At 40.7% G+C, this 15,986-nt stretch overlaps 3 protein-coding genes across 6 annotated transcripts in view; 2 read left to right on the forward strand and 1 right to left on the reverse strand.

Moving 5' to 3' along the window:
• Positions 1 to 9,325, forward strand: part of LOC143210821 (uncharacterized) — a 313,009-nt gene extending 303,684 nt beyond the window's left edge. For all 3 annotated transcript variants that reach the window (XM_076428021.1, XM_076428024.1, XM_076428022.1), the window contains 2 exons: positions 4,319 to 4,528; positions 6,447 to 9,325. In XM_076428021.1, the coding sequence (XP_076284136.1) occupies positions 4,319 to 4,528; positions 6,447 to 7,085 (849 nt within the window). In that variant the 3' untranslated portion in view covers positions 7,086 to 9,325. The remainder of the gene's footprint in view (positions 1 to 4,318; positions 4,529 to 6,446) is intronic.
• Positions 9,326 to 10,101: 776 nt separating this feature from the next.
• Znt86d (solute carrier family 30 member 7) lies at positions 10,102 to 14,155 on the reverse strand. Of its 2 annotated transcripts, none has more exons than XM_076428056.1 (3): positions 13,970 to 14,155; positions 13,137 to 13,187; positions 10,102 to 13,050 (listed from the first exon to the last, which is right to left on the reverse strand). In XM_076428056.1, exon 3 carries the CDS (start codon positions 13,006 to 13,008, stop codon positions 11,950 to 11,952), a length of 1,059 nt encoding a protein of 352 aa, XP_076284171.1. In that variant the 5' UTR covers positions 13,009 to 13,050; positions 13,137 to 13,187; positions 13,970 to 14,155; the 3' UTR covers positions 10,102 to 11,949. The 2 variants fall into 2 exon arrangements, with proteins under 2 accessions (XP_076284171.1, XP_076284172.1); XM_076428057.1 differs by lacking the exon at positions 13,970 to 14,155 and adding an exon at positions 13,473 to 13,949.
• Positions 14,156 to 14,705: 550 nt separating this feature from the next.
• On the forward strand, positions 14,706 to 15,879 carry Rps25 (ribosomal protein S25). Its single transcript, XM_076428071.1, has 3 exons — positions 14,706 to 14,772; positions 15,279 to 15,371; positions 15,566 to 15,879. The coding sequence occupies exons 1-3, from the start codon at positions 14,770 to 14,772 to the stop codon at positions 15,827 to 15,829; spliced, it is 360 nt and encodes a 119-aa protein (XP_076284186.1). The 5' UTR covers positions 14,706 to 14,769; the 3' UTR covers positions 15,830 to 15,879.
• The last annotated feature ends 107 nt before the right edge of the window (positions 15,880 to 15,986 follow it).

The following is a 15,986-nucleotide window of genomic DNA, read 5'->3' on the forward strand; positions in this document are numbered from 1 at the left end:
TTTAAGTTATTCCTTTCCACGTTGTACGAATCCGTTTCGTATCTGATTATTGAGACCATCTCCTCGGGACGGTAATAAATGTCTATGAACCGGGCGAGCAAGAAGAAAGACTCTCGAGATCATGAGAAACAAGATTGCCGCTATTAATAGATGGTCTATTTTTCAGCTTGCTCGATGCTAAGCGGGAATTCAGTTTATAGTAATTAACCCCTTGCCCTACGATTTAGTTTACGGTTTCAGTGATTAGAACTTTTTTGTAGATAGCAAGTTCCCAAAAAAGGAGAAAATTGATATAAATTATGTGTCTGTATGTTCTGCAATAGCTTTGTATTAACAAAACCAAAATAGAATTTCATTTCAGTTTAATTTTTATCAGAATCTGTTCAGAATCTTCATCACGAATCAGACACGATATTGTAAGGCAAGGGGTTAATATACTGCGGATTTTATGCATTTGTGAGCAAGTGCAATTTAGCAGGATAATTAATTTAAAAGGATAATTTTTTGTGTTGGAACTGTTTTCTTAGAAATGATTGCGATCTTCAATTTTTTAAATGGAATGATTTTCTTTTTTATATCGTATGAAAGCGTGTGCCTAGACAAATTCATTTTTATACGGCACAGCAACCTTCAAGGTCATACAAGGTCATAACTGGAAAATAACTACCTCAATTTACCGAGGTATCGCAATAATAACAAATCAATACCTACTCCCCACCTTAAAAAAATGTTGACGAAAAATTACATAAAAAAATTTAACACGTACTAAAATATGAATCCCCTTTAACCATGTACTTAACACTTAACCTACCGAGCACAAAAGCGATCAAAATGTTTCAGCTTACAAAAAAGGACAAGGCTCTATTTAGCTCGTCTTTGTGCAATTTTTATCATAATGTGTGCTTAGATAAAGAAATTCACCGACTCAATTTCCATATAAGCAACTTCATCATTTCAATAATTGTAAGAAGGAAAAATATAAACCGTAAGTAGTGGTAGGTTTAGTGTTGAAGAAAAATGAACGACGCAACAATAGTTCCAAATTCTTTTAACGTTCTTAGACTGTTGTATTTCTGCTGGTCTCGCAATAGAAACGAAGAATATCTGCCAGACGACCGAACAGCGAAATAATTAAGTGTCCCAGGGACGTATTCCCGCCGTCAATCCATTAGTTCGAAAGGATAAGAAGTTTCTCAGACGAGCTAATGACGGATAAAGCGTAGTTTATAAATCATCGGGGCGTTTTGCATGCCGCGGATCCCGGGGACGATAAATAAGGGTGGCTCCACTCGAAGAAGCGTTCTCTGGGTAATGGTCGGGTCGTTAAACTTCTCGGCGATGATCGATTCGTCCGTTTAATGCGCCATTTCTCCTGTATTCTATTTTCCCGCGGTGGAAAACTGGTTTCGGGGCACAATGCGACAGAGAGGAGAGCACGCCTCGCCCACCGTGCCTCGCCCCGGAGATTTAAGTAAATTGGATCACACGGCCGAGAGTGCTCACGGGAGCATTTTTAATAATGGAGAATCCATTTGGCCGTGTCGCGGACATATATCTTGTTTGCCCCGGCTTCCGGCGAGCATCTACGTTCGTTCGTGCTCGTTCGGTATATTGTGCTTTATTCCACGGCGTAGATCCGCGCTCACCGGGCTTCGCTTTTAAATAAATCAGATCCGTGGGGTTGCCCAGAGGGTCGCCCAGTGGGGTGGAGAACGTTCGAAACCGTCCCTTTTTTTCATACCAGCCAACCAAAACACTCGACGCCGATCGCTTTAATTAAATTTACCGAACGACGCGCCCTATCGCCGCGCGATCGAGGGACACGGTTAGGGGATGATCTATTCGGCGAGCTTCTCCACGGCACTCCGGGATCTATTCGAGCATTGTGAATTGATTGTTTGCCTTTTATCTAGTCGGGGAATTCTCAACCACTGTTTTGGTAGACCAAGAATTTTCAACTTTTAATATAATTTATACATTTTTTAAATACAGTGGAACCTCTTTAACTCGAAAACCTCTATAAGACGAAAATTGTGTTCATTCCCTTCCGCTGCACTTTAAAACCTCGAATTTTCCACAAGTGTGGAAGCTAAACAAGCCAAAACAAACAACAGTAAATATTTTACGAAGTTTCGTAGAAAGATGCGATGATATTGAAGAAAATGTATTCTCTGCTTTGGTTACCGCTGAAAATACCGTTGATCAACAATCTGTTAATTCATTAACGCAGAGTAAAATCACACTAATCAAAACTCATAGTAGATTATTGTATTTACTGTTATGTATAATAATGAATAACTCATCTCCAAAAATTGAACATTTCTTTCCTAAAAGCTATTACAATCAGCAAATTTTCGTAGAGTACACCTCTCTTACTCGAAGACTTCGATAAGTTGAAACTCGAAGATTGCAGTTCTTCCCTTAAGATTCGAGTCGTCGAGGTTCGACTGTATAATTTAGATAAATTTTGAAACTGCCAGAAATGTAAGTTTTAATGGGGCAAGAGTTCATTGGTTCATATTTCTGACAGGAGTTAGAACGCCGCCATATTGGTTTTCACTGAATGGTTCCGCTGCTAGAAGATGATAGCCTCATCGAACGGTGCAGACTTTTGAGAATCGTCGGAAAATATGTTAAACCGACCCGTGGGTTAGCACACGGGTTTTCCCTAGTGGCGTCGCATGAAAAATACCAGAAGCGGTCGCATAAATCCGATGACTCGGCGGGTTGTGGCACCGTTCCTTTTAAATGGAAATCGGCCCGGCTGCTGATAGCCCGAACAATAACGCGAGAACGTCGCGCGCCGAGCGAAAGAGAGGGCTCCGGACGAGCTGCATTGTTTATAATCACCCCCGCGCGTTAAATTAAATCTGGCCGACTCGACCCCCGTCCACCCTACCGGTCATTGTTTCCGCGCGTGATATCGCCGGGCCACCAGCAGGATTTTACGGTTGTACAATTTATCCGGGGATATTCTGCGAATTACGCGCTTTTCGAGCCCCCACGCACACCCCCTCAGCACATTGCCGCATATACCAACCCCCTGTGCAGTTTACCCTCGTTACTGATGCGATTAAGCGAACACCCACCGCTTCGTCGGGGGAATCGGTCGTGCGAAATCGTCGAACGGGCCAAGATGCCTTATTCACGCCGCCATAAGTGTATGGACAGTCGGAAATTACCTTATCACCTTGTACGATTTTATTTATCTTATTTATATTTGTTATAAGTTAACCCTTAGCACTTGAAAATTGCTATTTCATTATTCATTATACAATTCAATGTTTACATTATTAAATATGTTGGTATCTAATCAATTACTACACGTTTAAGTATTGTTGAGGTAGTATAACAATTTCATATCCATAAAACGAAAAAATCATGTACAGTGGAATTATTCTAGGTTGGAAGAAATGTTTGATTTTCGAGTTAAAATATAGCTGCGAGTGTAAAGAGTTCAAATTTCTTTTCACGCCGTATTTTTTGGCCTTTCTTCATTTTGCACGTCCAGAGTTTGCAACTGAAAAATCAGACAAATTCCCTGATGTGTGGCTCGATGATTACAATGTGTCCGAATTTTTTCCTTAAAATAGAATTGTTCGAATCCTGTACAAATAATGAATATGTTCAATTGATGTAACGAACAGATGAGAGGCTAAGATGCTCGCGAGCCTGGAAAAACGCAACAAGTTTCGCAGACGTGCATTTATAACGTGGCACTTGTTTGTCGTGTGGCTGCAGACTGCGCGAGACTGTGCAAATCCACAGAGTTAACTATTCTGTGTGCCTCGACAAGCGGCAGTGTGCATTCGTCGAATCGGCTTTCGTTCCAGAACGTTCCTCTGTAATTATTAACGACGTTTCCTCGTCGACGGCTTTCGACACGAATCTCTACCATGTTTTCCCTTCATTTGTGATAGCGTGGCATTTAAAAAAGCTGCATTACCTGTGAAGACATTTAACAAGAAAATTATGGACAGATTTCTATAACCTCAGGGATGGCATTTAAAAAGGCAGAGTTTCTTGTAAAAAGATTTAACAAGAAAATTATAGACAGATTTCTAAAACCTCAGGGTGGCTTTTAAAAAGGCAGAGTTGTCTGTGAAGACCTATCACAAAAAAATTGTAGACAGATTTCTAAAACCTCAGGTGTGGCATTTAAAAAGGTGGAGTTGCCTGTATAGACATTTAACTAAGCCAGAGAGCTAGAAATAAAATTCTAGAATCATAGGGGCATTTAAGTTATTGCACATTTTCCGAACTTTTTGAAGATTCTTTTCAATAGGTAGCTGTAATGAAAAATTCTGCTTTTCATCAGGAATCGGACAGCCTAGCAGTGTTCTCGGAGCTTCTCCGCTACACCAGTGTCCGCGAGCTGAGCCTTTGCAACGCTCGCCTGCATCTGGCGGTGCACGAGGGTCCTTTGGCGCGATTAGGGCGTCGGGACGACGCCGGAGCAGAACTCCTCAGGGCTGCACCACCTCCCGCCTGTCCCGCAATTGTGTTCCTCAGGCTGGCCGGTTTTCAAGTAAGTAATCCTCTTTCCGACTGGCAACGTCTGTCCGTCGCGCGCGATGAAAGGGATCCTCTTCATCCAACTCCGCCCCCGGGGTTTCGTAATTACGAATTAGGCTACGGTCACGGGAAAGGAAAAAGTTACTTTCGATCATCTCAGGAATCACCCCTTTCAAGGAAGTACTACATTTTTGAGACGCCCTGTATAATTGTTTTGCTCAGAATATACATACACTACCGGCCAAAAGTTTGGAATCACCAAAGTATGTAAATTCAGAGAAACAGAAGGTTTATAAGAAGAACTGAATGCCTTTAGAACAACCAAGGAAGATTAACTCGTAAAAAAACCTACTAGCAGTATGTTTTACATTTTGTATTATTTTTTATCAAAGAATGCGTATTTTTCTTCGATATTTTCTTCGATATATTCAATTTTTACAAAAATCAGGAATAATCACGATAAAGCTGTGCACGTAGCTAGTTTCATAAAGTTGCGACAGCTGCATGCTGCCGAATAATGCAAATTGCGCCTCGTAAACGTAAAAATAGGAAATTTGGGGGCGACTGCGGCCTAGATTAATCATTTATCTAGCGCTTTTGACTACTAAAAAATCCGATCTTTGCATTATCGAGAAATAAGAAGACGCATCCCGCACCGTTGCAATCCTGGAAACGAGTCTACCCCCTCAACACTAAACCTACCGAGCCTTAAAAGTAACTGGTACACACATATTCCCTTATAAAAATGACAAGATTGATTTTATTTAGACTTCGTGCAGTTCCTATTGTAATATATGCTCCACTAAAGATATCTATACAATAATTTCCTATGAAATTATTTTTATTATATCAATAGTCGTAAAATACAAAATCTGGAATGGTCATTTTGACCGGTGATGGTAGGTTAGCCCAATGCGCAAGTGCATCTTCAAGATCTTGAAAATCGAGAAGAGCGAATGCTAAACGCAACACGCTTTGACCATCGATGTTCCTCGAGTCTGTACAGCTCCAAGTAGCTAGTAGCTACGCATGTACCAGAAACGGAATGTGTCAGGCGAGTACGAATGTTAGTCAGAGAGATCTCAAATCGTATGTATCGAGTTCCCGAGGATCGAGACATTCGAGCTCTTTTGAACCGGATGATACGTAATTCGAGGCCGAGGATGATTCGTTTGCGGTCTGGCTCGTGGTTGTCCATCCGTGAGGAACTGGTTTCCGTGTAAGCAAACCGACTTAATGTACACGTGAAACGCTCGTAACCGAGAAATCGACAACATTATTTTATGATACACAGTCGTTCACATAATTGATGGCACATCGTTCAAATCGGGATAAGCTTTGGATAAAAATTTGAATTTTTGCACAAGAAGATCAATTTGAAAAATATTCCGTTTTGTCGATCGTAATGAATTAATAGAAATTAGTTTATGTGGCTTATATTATTAGTTTATGGCGCACAAGTTCGATCCAAAATCAAGACAAAGCAATTTTGCAATTTAAAAGATTTTTCTCAACGTTTCGATCCAAGTATGGATCATCTTCAAGAGAATCCTGCGTTTGCTATGTGTAAATTGTTTATAAGTGTATTTTACAGCTGAATTCCATGCTGGCACGAACTAAACTGATCAATTTGGTTTGCGAAAAGAGGAATATAGAAAACGTAAGAAAAATCAGCTTGCAAAAGAAGGAGCCGGACTAGGCCCTCTGACCTTGACAGTCCAATCCATCCAATCCCGAAGCGCGGTACGCCATTCCTCACTGTAGCCCAGGCGGATGATCAGAATTCGCCGGGAAATTCCCATTTGTCTTCGTTACCCGTATCTGAGTGAGAGAAAGAGAGCGAGAGAGAGAGAGAGAGCGCAGGTTTGGGGAGGAAAAAACGAGGGTAAAATTGCGAGGGACAAAGCTGAGAGCATTATTTCTGATTCCAGGTGACAGTGAACGATCGCCTGGCGCTGAGAGGTCCGCTCCTCCTGCCTTTCCTGGCGGGCTTCACCGCATTGAGCGAGCTGGACCTCTCTCTGGACAAATCCACGATCGGCGGTAGCAGCGGATCGCTGTTGTTCATCGACGACAAGATCCTGCAGCACTTCTTCAGCTGCTTGTCCTCGCATTTCAGGAATCTGCAATCGTTGAGGATCAACTTCTGGCGGGTGACGTTGGAAGACAGCGACAAGACGATGCGTCAGATCGCGAAGTACCTGAAGCTATGCAACTTGAGCTTCCTGAAGGCGAACGGTCTGATCGTGACCGACAGCGCGAAGAAGGTGCAGATGGAGCATGTGTTCGTGCAGACCTTGCTGACACACCTGCAGTATCTCACCTGGCTGTGCCTGGACGGAGTGGAGTTAACAGAGACGCAAGCCTCCAGCGTTGGAAAATGCGTCAGAGACCGATTCCCCGGGACTTCATTGGAGATCAGCGCCAAGGACGTGCACGTGAAATCGGTGAAGGCTCTGGTAACCGCTGCTGAAGAAGGTGGCAGAGCTGAAGTGGTCTACACAGGTGGATCCAACTGCAGGTTGAAGATCACGAAGATCCAGAAGAACGGCAAATCCAAGAAGAAGTGAAGGCCAGTTGGAGGAACGCTTGGTTCTAAGGGACATATAGAGGATTCTTAGCAGAGGATCGCGGAGAATGGGAGATCGATCTTGAGGATTAGAGGATAGAGGATCGAGAGGGAGACTTTTCGCCATCGATCCGGTGAAACGGATCTCGGGATGGATAGCTAGAGGACGTTCGAGAGTAGCTTTTAGGACGAAACGAGTATTTCAGAGACGCGGCGCCCGTTCGTCGACGATTTTTAGCCATAAGAGGCAGCCTAGGGTAAGAAGATCAAGGACACGCGGTGCGGGAGAAAGAGAGAGAGAGAAAATGAGAGAGAGGATCGATGGGCCGACACTTTCTGGATCTCCGTCTTACTGTGATTTCCTTTTTCCGGCGCGTGGTCGCCCTCCTAAACGATAGATTACACGTAGACTGGTAGCGATCTATCAGCTCGCCAGTTCATTCAAACGCGACGTAGACTACGCTGGACCGGAGATTGTCTGTCTCTGGATCCGGGATCTAGGTGTCCTTGTTTTTCTTTTCTTTTTTCATTTCTGGAGAAGATTTTGTATCGTCTCGCGATCGACCAACACGGATTTTGCACACCGACGACGGACACCGAACGGGCGAGATGAACACGCATGAAAGAGGCTGTTGCGAAAACTAGATACGTTCGTTGTTATTAGATGGAACTGTAAAATACGACTCAGAGTAATATATTATTATGATTATCCGTCATTAACCGCGATCACCGTCATCACTGATTATTATTATTGTACTATCGTCATTACTATTATCGTATTCCGAATCACGATTATCGAATGTTAACGATCGATTCGAACGATCCGAGAGAGCGAAGAATGGCTTTACGAGAGCGCGTTTGTTGGGGACTTGAAGAAATTTTATAGATATTATATTCTATATAGTAGCGTGTAGAGAAACCTGTCCGGAGTGTTACGCATTATTAAGAACAACGGCTATTGTATTGTAAAAAAAAATGAGAGGATTCGAGTAAAATGGGACGTGCAAACACGACTGCCAAAATCGTAAAATCGTAGACCGCGATCTAGGCCGGTAACAATTAATCACAACGTTCGTTACTTTATAGGATAAGCGTGCGATTCCGCGATTTCTATTGATCGACGATCGCCGAATGAATGCCGGGTGCGATTTTAGGCGATCTTCCTGCGAATCTGCGGCCAGCAGATTAGAACAGGGGCTCGCTGCAACTGCCACGCACCTGCGATAACAATCGAGCAAACGATTCGGTCGGTTTCAGTTCAGCTTCACGCGAAAACAGTTCCACGAACCACACAGTGTTTCCTCTTCGGTCCACGCGCGATTCTCTTCGCGAGATCCGCGGACCTTTTCGATCACCTTTTAGCGTCCAATCGCGAGGGATCCGCGCGAAGCGTTACTCGACGATTATCCAATATTTCATAGATCGATTTTAAACAATTCTATAGGAGACATTTGTTATAGACACTATCCTTCGAAAGAAGAGAATCATAGTAACCCGGGGCTGTTCTCTGCCATGTCTTTCGGCTCGGCAAGTTTACGATTTTTCTGTTCTAACCCTTTGCATTTGACTGTCTCTTCCAAAGAAACATTGTAAGTCAGCCAGTAATTCAGCAGTCCATTCTGAGGATTATTATGGTAGAAAACAAAATGTCTCATTTAAGTGTAGTAATAATTTTCCATTTGAATAGAATAAATAATATACGAAACTCAAACACGACACGACTTGGATCAGATTTGCTTGTTTAATCCTCGATTTAGTAGAACCTCCATTTTCGAATTTAACTAGAGTATTTATTTGAGGTTTACTGAGGTTTTTGTGAATGGATACGCTTGGGTTGCTGGGAGTTTCGAGAAAATTTTCCGAGTGCAAAGAGTTAATTAAAATTTGTTGTTTGTGAAATCGACGCGCAACGCTTTGCGCGAGCTCCCTCGTTCGATATCCATGGGCAAGCGTTCCTCACGGTTTTTCATTTTTGATAGTTTGCTATATGTATATAAAAGACGCATTGATTGACGCCGTACAGGACGAATGGAAATATTTAAATGTACGATCTGTTATATTTGCGAGCCGTTTTAACGATGAACGCTGACACCACGGGTGAAGCCTGAAGCTGACACCACAAACGCGTGTCGTCCAGCGATGTCTCCCCGCGCGTGGAATCAGCTTCAGCGATTTTATTATAAATATTTATGTATTTATATGTGTATACATATCCTTCAAATAAATGTAATATGTGTTTCACGCCCGTCCAATCATTTCTCGCTGCGGTCATTCCGCGTTGTAATCATTTTTCATTGCCTGCAACTGGAAATTCGACACGAAACGAATAATACGATGTGACAGCACACTAAAAATTGGATCATCATTTTGCTGACTTCGATTTTGTTTGTAAAATGCAAACCTTTGAATTTTGTCATTTCGATCCACTTTCTGAGAAGTAGGCCAGTTAAAGTTAAAAAGCCCATATTTACTTCAATGTTGAATAACTCGAATAAAAAAAATCGCACAATAATCAACAACCACACAATTTACACAGGAAAGATAGCCCTTCCAAATGATATTAACGCGATTTATAAAAAAAATTTGTTGCTCCCCGTGTGATGTTCCAAAGTTGCACAAAATTTTTGTTAACCGTCAATGTTGTCTTCATCTTGCTATAACTTTGTAAAAAACCAACATACCAACAACTTGAAACGCAGCATCTGAAACTAGAGGTTTCAGGCTATCAAACCATTGTTTAACGATATCGATACAGCAATTTTTGACGAAGTTATGATCATGTAAACTAGTAGCAATTTTTCGGGTTCGCAGAAGTGATCCCTTAATTCTTTTGAGGAGTGTATCATGTAGGCGAGGGTTGGAAAAATGCGGCCATATTTTTAAAAAATGTTTCAAGAGGTATAACTTCTCTAGGTAAAGTTCACGAAATAAGAATTCGTTTACAGTTTTCAGTATTCTTATGAAGCGGAGCGATTTTATTAGTCGTTGCTATTATATAGAAAAGAATCCAGGATAAGTACAAGTATGTTTCTTTATTATTTACACTCTGTCGACACTGAGGTTCCTCTCCTCTGTCCTCGATCTATACAATAATGTCAATAAAACGTAACAACGGTCACTTTCATCCTGGAAAATCGCATCATACTTCGTAAGTTAAAAGAGTCCGATGTGCGTCATGTTTCGCTCTTACACACACACACGCGCGACGATCAATAGAAAAATGTATTATGTTACTCTTATCTGTTCCTATCGATGTTCCTCTCTACCATGGGATTTTGGCCTAGCATCATCACAACTTCAGGTATACACCATAATATACCTCGGCTACATGGAATGTCCTGATTACGCCTACGATTTACGCAGAGCCGTACCTACAAATTTTCTCTGATATTACAAAAATTCTACCGACTAAGTCGAAATTGTAACCATCTTTAATTTAAAGCTTTCTCTTCGTGCCTCTTTTAACTAATTTTCTGCCTTATCGATACGGCCCTAGGTTTGCAATAAACAATTCTCGTTCATTGAGAATGATAAAAATGAAGCGGATCACCATTTTAAAAAATCATACATACTCGCTGAGGTCTGGTAAAGTGAATTTTTTTACAGAAATTTTCTATGGTACAGTGATTTTGATATTACGCGATATTAATTCAATTGTCAGGAGATGAGTAGCTAATTTCCTTTTAAAACGCCGGATCAAAACGGACCCAGGCATCGTCACTCCAGAGTCGATTTAATTAGTCGTTGAATAAATACCACTCAACAGAGCGCACAACGTGAACGTAATCTTGAGGAAAGTATAACTTCACGCAAACGTAAGAATATCAATTTATATTACATTTTATAAAGTTGCATTCATATATCATATATAATATATATATTATACACATTTTTTCATATTTCCTTTCGTTAGTAATGAATAGCTGTCTACAGCTGTCGGCAAAAGTTTACGGCCGCGTCGGTGTTTCAAACGCAATATATTTTAATGAAACCCGTTCACGCGATAGATCCGACCGTAACGCTCGAGTTTCGCGTTATCAAGATCGATATAGACAAAGTTTGATAACGAAATGCAGATAAAACCCGTTAACGCGGCTCGAGCTAGATCTGTGATCGTAAAAAAATCTAATACTATGCACCAGCAGTGATTTCCATCTAGGTTTTTAAATGCGATTTTATGTAAAGGCTTCGATGAGTAGATACAAAAGTTGATCGGTGAATTTCTTGGTGAGCGAGTGTCCTAGCTGTCGCAATAATTATCTAATTATCCCGTAAAAACGAAGATCGGTTGAATTCGGCAAAGGTGTGTGTATAGTCGAGTTATGGGTCGTTCAATGTCTACATATGTACAATAGCAAAAATGAAGGAATGAGAATTGTAAATGAAATACAGTCCTTAAGAGTATGTCTCGCGTCCTGTGTCCTGACGGTCTTTAACACTCTGAGTGTCAATTCATCAACCTCGAGAACTCCACAAAATCGAAATAATTTATTCAACGAAACACGGATTAAAATTAAGACTTACGACATCAAGTGTTTTTCCAAGCTTCTTGCATTTTCAAGGTTCTAATCGAATTTGCTACGCTAAATATACGAATTTAAAAATTGAATTTCAATTAAAGATACATAATTGGAAAATAATTCCGTCTCCCATTTTGAGGAGACGCGGCACTCAAGGTGTTAAACGATTTGCAATCCGAGTTGGTATTCGCTGTTGCTCAGAATGATGCGTCTGCACAGCTTCAGAATGGCAGAGATGTTCTGCGCAATGGCTATGTTCCTCGCTTGCTTCTGGCAGACTCCGCAGACAGATACAGTCTTGGAGCACTTGTAAGAACACTTCATGACATTCACGTCTTTCCTAGATCACATGGCTGTGTAATCCAGCTGGACCGTTAAATGCCTTACTCCGACTGCTTGGAATATCATCTGTGTGTGCGCCACGACATACTTTGGGTCTACAGTTCTAGCCACTTCCAACTTCAAACACCCGACAACAACGTCCGAGCACAAGGTCCAGAAATGCGGTTCTTGTACACTGTATACTCCAGCCAGCTGGGTCACTTTGTTGTAACACTGCGGTAGGACTTGGTCCATCGCCGCCGGCTGTCTCTGCATCAATATCTCCCACGAGTCTTTCATTAGTGAGACCACACTTAAAACTATCAATACTGCGATCAACATTGAACAGATTGGATCAGCTATAAACCAGCCGAACTGGCGCATCAGTATCGCAGATACAATCACGCCTGCAGACCCCAGAGTGTCCGCTAGAATGTGCAGGAATACTCCTTTCATAATCTGAGAGTTCGTACCGCTGAAAGAGGGGTCGATTTCGATGTCATGGTGGTCGTGGCTGTGACTATGGTTCGAATGAGAGTGTCCATGGCCACCGTGAGAATGCGAGTGAGAGTGGCCATGGCCTGATCCGTGGCCATGCCCATGTCCGTGATGGAACACGTATATTCCTACTAAATTAACTACTAGTCCCAAAATAGATACAACAAGGAGTCTCTCGTGTTTGACCTCCGGCGGTTCGATAGACCTTTCCACCGCTTCCGACATGATGAACAGAGCAATGAAGAATAACAACAGAGCATTTACAAAGCCTCCCAAGACTTCTGCTCTAACATATCCGTAGGAGTATCGCTCGTTCGCTCTCCATTTTGTAATTACGGACGCGGCTAAGCCAAACAATAATCCTGTGCAATCAAAGAACATGTGAAAACTATCCGAGATCAAGCCCAGACTGTTCGTCCATACTCCGTACGACAATTCAACGAAGGCAAAGGACAGATTCAGCAGTAGAAACAGAAACAAATTCCTGGTATTTTTGTCAGAAAATATTAGACGCTTCCATCCCAACAGTTTCTCCTTTATCCGGCTCCCCAGATTCCTCGAGTCTTTGTGCGATAGGGGAAGCATTTTGCAAGATTGGCAGGGCTGCTTCCACAAATGATATTCTTCCTGCGGAGGAAGGAGTTTTTAATAGAATATTAGTCATTTACAGAAGTGTTTACACAGCTGTGAAAATTATAGCGAATATTACAAACCTTTAATTTTGTCCAGAAGATTGCAAGCTGTTATTGGTGCCACTGGGGGACCTGCAAAATATTAATGTAATATTATATACATTTTTTAACATTCATCTCAACAATTCTCCTGTTTTCTTGTTCACCCTTTGCCCTGCAATAAAAATTTCAAACCAAAATAAAGTTCCATTTCTTTGCTATGGAAATAATGTAAATTTTCCTATTGTTGTAGGAAATTATAAATGCAAACTCAGTTCTAATCATTGTAGATATAAAGAAAATTACAGTGCAAAAGGTTAATAAATACAATAAACAACGTTGTCGTGTTAACACGTGTCTGCGATCGATTGTTGATACCTTAATTCAATGTTAAAAGACTTGCTAGATTGATCGTTTTGATCATATTTAAAATTTATGCGAGTCTATGTAAACTTTTGTGGATGACTGTAGGTGCCACATATGTTACTCGAAAATAACGTTTTCCTGAATAAACATTGCTTAATTAATCCAATATGCGCGACGATACGACAGTTTACACGCGAATTAGACGATCCGATAAGAACAATTGTCAGAGTTAATTAGAAATATGTTCCGAGTAAAGTCGTTGATCGCACAGCTGATTACAGGAGCGCTTCGCTTATCAGCGAACAATACCGGTCGAAATTACACCCTGAACTGTCCTCTCGAAAAAATCGCGCTATTTTAAAGAACCTGTCACGTAGACGTTGATCGCACTACTCGAATCAAACACAGATCGTTAAAAAATTTGCACCAAATAAAAACACAATTGACACGTCGCAACGGTGAAAGGTATCTTAACCTTACACGGGTTCAGTTTGTTCGGTGGGAAATACCTTTTTCGTGCGAGACTGTGTATAAAAACGAAGACTCAGGATGGATTCGACGACATCAAAAGGTATTCTTAAAGCGAATACATGTTGTGGACGCGTCAAAAAGGTAGAAAACCGGGCTCCGAAAATGCCTGGCAGAGCGCCATGCTTAACACGCTGCAGCCACTCCTGAGCCACACATTACTATGCCAGAGGGGAAACTCGTATCGAATTTTCAGCCTCGAAATTGAGTGACCTTGATATCCTACATACAGAGTTTTTCAATACTCATTTCCAGGAATTACTAAAATTATAAAAATGTTTCCACCAGTTTTCGAATAAACTTCTCCATTGAAGCACACATGACACTAAAAATTATAATATATGAAGTCTGAGTAGATGTAGTCATGTTATTAAATTATAAAGCAGTATATTTCAATTGATATTAGCACTATAATTTATTTTATATAATTCTGAAGTTATGTATAAACTTGTGTGCGCACGCGTACCAGAAGTTAGTGTTCAAAAATTAGTTTTGAATCTATACGTAACGTGTTCCATGCTCGAGCGAATGACAGCTCGACATCAGGTTTCGACACATGTAACATTTTCCATTTGTAATTGTTTGAATGAACCAATGAAAAAACTGGTTTTAATTTAGCTAAAGATTTATTTGTTCGTGATTGTTCTTTCTGCAGAAACGATCTATATTTTTAATCAATTGTAATATTGATTAGCGTAGTGAAACAGAGGTCGCTGATAGAAGTATGATTTAGATATGGCGATTTTCGTACTTCCCTTTTCTTTCCGAGTCGACAGCCATCATGGTGAGTATTCGCCGTATACTTTTTCGCATTGTTTTCTACTGTAATTAGTTAAAGTAACCACGTGAGTGAAGTAAAAGTTATGCTAAAAGTGCACAGTGATGCTTCTGTTTAAAGAAATTTATGGGAAATAGCATAAATTTCGCTTGTGATTAATCGGTTAACCTTTGTCAGTGTCTTCGTCCACATGGTGTAAATAGTATTGATATTTTTAACCAGAAGTCTTTTCGTAGCAATTAATATGTGATATATATAATTTTGATTTTAATTTTAACATAACAAATTAGGGTACATAAACGTTCGCTATATTTGTATGTGCGTGGAAAACAGCTTGTATGCTTGTTTGTTGACACGACAAAGGATTCTGCCGAAGATTTTCGTGATGAAAGACTCATGCTAGATATACGTGATAGCAAAATACTGATTTAATGAGCCTGATTCGTATTCAGTTTGTATGAATACAGTTAAAGTTATTTGGACATTTGATCTAATTGTACTTTACGTTTCAGCCGCCTAAGAAGGATACGAAGGGGTCTTCTAAGCAACCCCAGAAGACCCAGAAAAAGAAGGAGGGAGGATCTGGCGGTAAAGCCAAAAAGAAGGTTCGTATTTTTCTTTTCGTTTATTTGTATCTTCAAACATTTTGTGAGAATCCTTTACTGATGAAAATTTATCTCTTTGATAAACCATGGAAGTAGAAAAAACTGATTTAATGAGACTGAAATAATGTTTCAATGCATAGCTTTAGATCTAACTTCAATGGATGAGTATTAACACCTTCAATTTGTTATTGCAGAAGTGGTCCAAAGGAAAAGTACGTGACAAATTGAATAACCAAGTCCTATTCGACAAAAGCACATATGACAAATTGTTGGCGGAAGTGCCACAATACAAACTGGTCACACCATCCATCGTCAGTGAAAGACTAAAAATCCGCGGATCGCTCGCCAGGAGAGCGCTGATTGAATTGCAACAGAAAGGACTCATCAAACAAGTCGTGCAACACCATGCTCAACTGATTTACACTCGAACAACCAAGGGCGATGACCCTGCTGCGTAAATCGTTTCTACGCAATGTATAAATCCGTTTAATAAAACCTATAGACCTAACTACTAAATTGTAAATTACCTACTACTAAATTACCGTTGCCTAAATATAGAGCTACACTTAACGTTTGCAACGTTTGAAACTATTGTCAGAAACCTGAATAGATTTA

The sequence above is a fragment of the Lasioglossum baleicum genome, chromosome 7 (assembly GCF_051020765.1).
Source record: "Lasioglossum baleicum chromosome 7, iyLasBale1, whole genome shotgun sequence".
Lineage (NCBI taxonomy): Eukaryota > Metazoa > Arthropoda > Insecta > Hymenoptera > Halictidae > Lasioglossum > Lasioglossum baleicum.

Coding starts and splice junctions, on each gene's coding strand:
- Rps25 (XM_076428071.1), top strand. Junction 15,372..15,565: donor GCGGTAAAGCCAAAAAGAAG/GTTCGTATTTTT, acceptor TTGTTATTGCAG/AAGTGGTCCAAAGGAAAAGT.
- Znt86d (XM_076428056.1), bottom strand. CDS start 13,008: ATGCTTCCCCTATCGCACAAAGACTCGAGGAATCTGGGGAGCCGGATA.